This window comes from Salvelinus namaycush, chromosome 29 (genome assembly GCF_016432855.1).
Source record: "Salvelinus namaycush isolate Seneca chromosome 29, SaNama_1.0, whole genome shotgun sequence".
Lineage (NCBI taxonomy): Eukaryota > Metazoa > Chordata > Actinopteri > Salmoniformes > Salmonidae > Salvelinus > Salvelinus namaycush.
The window spans coordinates 3,460,590-3,468,046 of NC_052335.1; the positions used below are offsets into that span (position 1 = coordinate 3,460,590).

Below are 7,457 nucleotides of genomic sequence, written 5' to 3' on the forward strand. Positions count from 1 at the left end.
CAAAGTCAATCCATGGAGGGCCGAGTATCTGCGGGTCTTCGCTCCTCCCTTGTACTTGATTGATGAATTAAGGTCACTAATTAGTAAGGAACTCCCCACAACTGGTGGTCTGGGGCTTGAATGAAAGAAAAAAAGAAAAACCCGCAGACACGAGGCCTTCCATCAAATGAGTTTGACACCCCTGCTCAATAGAATCAAAGTATCTTCAGATCAGCAGAATCATTTAAAAAAAACGAATAATAATCATAGTCATGATGAAATTAATAATAATAATAATAATAATAACAACAACACAATAGCTAGATAACTTGGACAGCCCAGTATGCTTCAGATTGGGAGGAATGCAACTTCATACTTCATACATTCAAAAAAGCAGGAAAATCAGATAAAAATAAATAAATAAATAAAAACATGAAAAGCAAAAAAAGCAAAAAACACGTCAGGGCGGTGGAGGGGGGGGGGGGTGAAGGTAGGTCATGATGGGTTACTCGTGTAAGAGCTCCTGGAGACAGTTGGGTGACTTAAAGACCTCGGGCACCTCGTTGTCCAGCTTGCAGATCACCTTGTAGATGGCCTTCTTCCAGGATGGGTCCACGTCTTTGCCCGCCACAATGGCGTTGAAGAACTCACGCAGCGTGATCGTAGCCACCTCCAGGAACAGCTCTGGAACCTGCACCAACACAGACAGAAGACAGGGGGCGGTAGTTCAGGTTCTCCTGATGTCTTGGTTTCGTTGGAGCATGGTGATAGCAACACCATAGTTGTGGGTCTGATGACTGCCACATACATTGAATATATGTATGAACTGTAACATTATATATATATATATATATACAGTGGGGAGAACAAGTATTTGATACACTGCCGATTTAGCAGGTTTTCCTACTTACAAAGCATGTAGAGGTCTGTAATTTTTATCGTAGGTATACTTCAACTATGAGAGACAGAATCTAAAACAAAAATCCAGAAAATCACATTGTATGATTTTTAAGTAATTAATTTTAGATTCCGTCTCTCACAGTTGAAGTGTACCTATGATAAAAATTACAGACCTCTACATGCTTTGTAAGTAGGAAAACCTGCTAAATCGGCAGTGTATCAAATACTTGTTCTCCCCACTGTATATATATATATAAACGTATATTTACGTATGGTTCCAGCCCTGAATGCTGTTTGGCTGAAAGCCGTGGTATATGAGACCATATACCACCGGTATGGCAAAATATTCATTTTTACTGTTCTAATTATGTTAGTTGCCAGTTTATAATAGCAATAAGGCACCTCTGGGTTTTGTGGTGTTTGGCCAATATACCACGTCCAAGGGCTGTACCCAGGCACTGCGTTGCGTCGAGCATAAGAACAGTCCTTAGCCGTGGAATATTGTCCATATACCACACCCCCTCAAGCCTTATTGCTTAAGTATATAATACTTAATAGTATATTATAATAATATCAGAGACCTTCCATTAATAATACTATTATTAAAACGTATCAAAATGTATTTTATATCACAACTTAGGTGAGAGTAGTAGTGTGGTAGAAAGTAGTTGTATCATTTACAGTAACACACCGTTCTCACAACAATAAAGGGTTGAGTTCGTGGCTGTATTGAGAAGCCCTGTGGTGTTCTGTAACACTGTGTATCACCTGTTTCTTCAGTCGCTACTTCCTCAAAAGATCCATTGAAATATACAGTACACTTGTGTTGTGACTTATAATGGCTTATTTCTTGCAAATTCTCAGATTTATATCCCACCCTCCACCTCCTCCCCCCTCCGCTCCCCAGCTTCAGAAAGACGTCTTTATGAGTGTACTGTAAATATGATCCCACGCAACAGCCTGAAAAGAGGAAGTAGTACCAAATGCTTTGGAAACACACAGACACACAGGCTCTTTAGTGTCCATGACAGCAAAGCTCACTGACACCATAGAGATTATTTGTCTGGAAAAGATCTCTGACACCTTACCCCAAGCCAGCACACATACACATGTAGGAGCACACACACATGCACGTCCACACACATACACACACACACACACACACCTAATTGAACCAAGTAGATGACACACCTCACACTGTGAGAGAGAGACACACATGCACACACACACACATGAGCGTGTACGCATGTACGCACGCACACACAGACACACATGCGCACGCACACACACAGAGCCCTGGTGTATTTGCCTGAACCTCTCTCCTTCACTCAAAGCCCCAGAGCAATGCAGGATTCAGGGGTCACCTGCTTGGATAATGCTGACTGTCTCCCTGCCTGCCTCCCTCTGCAGCCACACACACACACACACATGTTAACACACACACACACATACATACACACACACAGGCAGACATGCGGGCAGACACACACACACCTGGCAGCTTACCCAAACGCCTGACAGTGCGCACTCCGCTCCTCTCCTCCTGTGTCCTGCAGATACTCATCAGGAGCGTCAGGACACAGCAAGGTTAGTGGCCACCGGAACACACACACAGACACACACACCCACACATACAGACACACACACACACACAACACACACAGGCACGGGACAACCAAACACCCCCTCAGTGTGATGAATGGAGTGTGTGTTTGTGTGTGTGTGTGTGTGTGCACACATGTATGTGTGTGTGTGTGTGTGCACATATGTATGTGTGTGTGCACAAACGTGTGTATGTCCACTGCTCTTTGTGTGACAAGGTGAATCGTGAATAAGAAAGTGTACGTATGAGAAAATTGTGAGAGAAAATACAGTGTGTGAATGTATGTGTGCAGATTCAGTAAATGTGAGCCATCTAGGGCTAACAGCAGTCAATACAACCTACTGTACAAAACACCATATCTTACTAATGGATAACACTTTTACGACACAATAAAAATAAAAATAAATCAGTGTTTGGCCTGGTGTCACCTATGAAACACAGTGACACAATAAACTGGATGGCAGGAGACTGTGTCCCCTATAGACACCAGACTGGTCGGCAGGCAAACAGGCAGGCAGCGGTCCAGTGTAGTACGAGACGCAGGGAGTGCCGCATTACTAAGAATATTCCTACATGGAATTTCTCCTGACGTTTTGACTATAAAAGGACGGCAAAATGCTGACTGCAAGGAGAAGGCAATGTCAAGCAGAAAAGGGTATTGGTATTTCAGATACTCTTGACTGAGAGAGTGGAGACGGAGAGAGAGAGAGAGAGAGAGAGAGAGAGAGAGAGAGAGAGAGAGAGAGAGAGAGAGAGAGAGAGAGAGAGAGAGAGAGAGAGAGAGAGAGAGAGAGAGAGAGAGAGAGAGAGAGAGAGAGAGAGAGAGAGAAGCAGGAGCAAGAGAGAGAGAGAGAGAGAGTTATTCTTGTCCCTGAGCCCTTTGTCTGTCATCGTGTGTGTGTGTGTGCTTACGAGCTGCCTGCTTGTCGTGGCCAGCAGAGAGCTCTAACTGTTGTGTCCCCCTCTCCGTCCCCCCTCCTTCCTTGGGTTAGCTGTTGGACCTTTGTTCCAGAGGCGTTGGTGATAGCAGAATAAAGGTAGGGGGGGGGGGGCAGTAAGAGAGTGAGAAAAGGCAAGCAGGGTGACTGACTGAAAGAAAGAGGAACATCGCATCTGATGGGGGGGACTGAGAAAGGCAAGCAGGGTAACTGACTGATTGAAAGAGGAACATGGCATCTGATGTCCCACACGCAAACACGCACCCAAAATATGGTACAGCACTTTGAGTCACACACACAATGCACTGTGTTCCCTTTCTGCTGATGAAGGCATCAGACTAATATAAATGGAATAAATATTTTGGTACTGCCTCACAATGTCCATGGAGAGAAAGGGGGGGGGGGGGGGGGGGGGGGGGGGGGCAGTGAGAGAGTGTCCAAAAAAGGAGCTTTCATGTAAAGCGATATTATGCTGCTCTTGCCCAGTATAACACAATATGAGAGGAGGAGAGTAGGAGAAGAGGAAAGAGGGGGAGCCAGAGAAAGGAAGGACAAAAAAAATGCCAGAGTGTTGTTTGGCGACAATAAAAGCTGTAATATTTTACCCAGCATTCATTCAACCCGCTGTGTACCCTCTCACACACGCATGTCGCTCACCCTCCACCTCTCCCCCACCATGGCCCAACCCAAGTCCTGCTGTTAGGGTAGTAAATATTGATGAAGGAGAAGTGGACCTATCACCAACCCTACTGAGGATGGAGGGGGTGAGACGAGAAAACGAGGGGGTTCCATGGACAAGCGGCACAGATGAGGCATTTAATCACTCTCATTCATCCTCTGTCTCCCCTACTCGCCCCTTCCTCTCTCATTCTCTCTCTCTCTTTCCCCTTCTCTCTCTCATGACAGCTTGCTTTGAGACAGCGGGATAAGCTCTCTTGCAGAAAGGGGGAATCGGATTTCCTCTTTTTTTGATGAGGTAATAAAATATGGCAGAGGACAATGGCAGCTCCTAGACTGCTTGCTGAGGGATATTCACACAACATCATCCAGACTGTCTTAAGACTGCTTAAATCAACAGCAGAAAGGTAGCCAGCCAGGGGGCCTAAATCCACTACTGTTCAAGGGGCGGGAATCTGTGTTCTGCAAAGCCTGAGAAAGCTCCTCTAGGTGACAGCGTGTTTTATGCCTGCCTTTGGGAACTATCAGGAGATGTATTGCACCTTCTATTTGCTCAGCGCTGGACAAACAAAAATAAACCTAGAAGATAAGCTCTGTGTGTGCTGGGCTAGCCTTGAAAGAAGCACACCACACACAGAGCCCACATGCTCTGAGTTCCCCTGGGTTACAGTGCCTTGCAAAAGCATTCATCCCCCTTTGATGTTTTTCCTATTTCGTTGCATTACAACCTGTAATTTAAATTTTAAAAAATTGGGATTTCATGAAATGGACATACACAAAATATTTTATATTGGTGAATTGAAATGAAAAAAATTACGTGTGTCAAAAAACAACAAAAACAAAAAAGATGAAAAGTGGGGTGTGCATATGTATTCACCCCCTATGCTATGAAGACCCTAAATAAGATCTGGTGCAACCAATTACCTTCAGAAGTCACATCCTTAGTGAAATGACCTCAGTATATATACACCTGTTCTGAAAGGCCCCAGAGTCTGCAACACCACGAAGCAAGGGGCACCAACAAGCAAGCGGCACTATGAAGACAAAGGAGCTCGCCAAACAAGTCAGTTGTGGAGAAGTACAGATCAGGGTTGAGTTATAAAAAAATATCCAAAACTTTGAACATCCCACGGAGCACCATTCAATCATTACAAAAAAATGGAAAGAATATGGCACCACAACAAACCTGCCAAGAGAGGGCCGCCCACCAAAACTCACAGACCAGGCAAGGAGGGCATTAATCAGAGAGGCAACAAAGAGACCAAAGATAACCCTGAAGGAGCTGCAAAGCTCCACAGGGAAGATTGGAGTGTCTGTCCATGGGACCACTTTAAGCCATACACTCCACAGAACTGGGCTTTACGGAAGAGTGGCCAAAACAAAGCTATTGTTTAAATAAATAAATAAGCAATCATGTTTGGTGTTCGCCAAAACGCATGTGGGAGACTCCCCAAACATATGGAAGAAGGTGCTCTGGTCAGATGAGACTAAAATTTTGATTTTTGGCCAACAAGGAAAACACTATGTCTGGTGCAAAACCAACACCTCTCATCACCACACCAACCCTGTGTTGTGGGGATGTTTTTCATCGGCAGGGACTGGGAAACTGGTCAGAATTGAAGGAATGATGGATGGAGCTAAATACAGGGAAATTCTTGAGGGAAACCTGTTTCAGTATTTCAGATATTTGGGACTGGGACGGAGGTTCACCTTCCAGCAGGACAATGACCCTAAGCATACTGCTAAAGCAACACTCGAGTGGTTGAAGGGTAAACCTTTAAATGTCTTGGAATGGCCTAGTCAAAGCCCAGACCTCAATCCAATTGAGAATCTGTGCTATGACTTAAAGATTGCTCAACACCAGCGGAACCCATCCATCTTGAAGGAGCTGGAGCAGTTTTGCCTTGAAGAATGTGCAAAAATCCCAGTGGAAAGATGTGCCAAGCTTATAGAGACATACCCCAAGAGACTTGCAGGTGTAATTGATTCAAAAGGTGGCTCTACAAAGTATTGACTTTGGGGGAGTGAATAGTTATGCACGCTCAAGTTTTCTGTTTTGTTGTCTTATTTCTTGTTTGATTCACAATAAAACATATTTTGCATCTTCAAAGTGGTAGGCATGTTGTGTAAATCAAATGATACAAACCCCCCAAAAATCTATTTTAATTCCAGGTTGTAAGGCAACAAAATAGGAAAAATGCCAGGAGGGGTGAATACTTTCGCAAGCCACTGTAATTCCTAACCTGCACCCGGCCTGGGAGTAGGAACGCTTCCCATGTCTTTCGCTCTGGCTGAGGGCCAATCCAGGATTTTACTATACACGGAATTCTGTGGAGGTTGAGCTCTGACAACGGAACACAATTTCTTTCAACATTTTACCAGCTTCAAATTCTGAATGCTTGATGTTGGAAACTGTTCAGCAGGGAAACAGAATCGTAACTTGATAAAATATAAGATCTTTGTTGAGTAAAACTTCAATCAATAATCTGCAACGGTTTTGATAAATTCTTGGACTGCACTGTCAATTTGGGCAAACAGAACCGATGCCCATTTCTCCCCCTTCCTCCCTGTCTTTCTCCTGCCACCCCACTTTAGCTGATAAGACAATGCCATGGCTGAAGAGTCCAAGAGGAGAGGAGAGAAGAGAAGGATATTAAATGAAAGGAAAAGAAAGAAAAGGAAAGAGAGGAGAAGGGGAAACCAACCTGAAAGCTGTGTAAATACGCTCCTTGTAGTACTGATAGTGGTAGGGTGGAGGTGGCCTTAGCTGAAGCATTTAGGGGCTGCTGCATTCCTGCATTTGGCTGCTGCATCGTGTGTTTTCCCTAGCGTCATCTGTGTGTTTCTCAAGGTGTACCACAGGCAGGGAGTGAAGGACGGGACAGTGTCGAAGACGCTGCTTTCCCTCATCCCTCATCCCCCCATTCCCCGCAATCATATCAGGGCCTTATCTGACATCTCTTATCCCCTCCCCTCCTGATTAACTCTCTCCAGATGGGTAGTAGGTTAGTCAGAGAGACCTGTCCATCATGAAAAACTTCTTCATGTATGTTGTCATATACTTTACACAACTGCAAAATTCAAGGAACACAACCAATACTGCAATACAGGAGTGAAATACATCTCTAGCTTTTGTGTTCTCTCAGTAATGTCTATTAATTAAGATGAGCAAAAGGCACAATTCTCTCTGACTGAAACACACAGCACACATTTCATTATCTATTTGATATGCTCCCCACCCCAGCAGAGACCCAGCCGGTGATCTAAATGGGGGTCAGGGAGTGGTGTGTTGGGGCCTCTTATATCAGTAAGCCAGGCAAGCTCCCAGAGAGAGACCAGGAGGCGGAAATAAAGAGGGA

At 44.6% G+C, this 7,457-nt stretch overlaps 1 protein-coding gene across 1 annotated transcript in view; it reads right to left on the reverse strand.

The window, feature by feature from the left end:
• Nucleotides 1-448: 448 nt before the first annotated feature.
• Nucleotides 449-7,457, reverse strand: part of prox1a (prospero homeobox 1a) — a 40,728-nt gene continuing 33,719 nt past the window's right edge. The window contains exon 5 of the mRNA XM_038968167.1: nt 449-670. Coding sequence (XP_038824095.1) covers nt 485-670 — 186 coding nt within the window. The 3' untranslated portion in view covers nt 449-484. The remainder of the gene's footprint in view (nt 671-7,457) is intronic.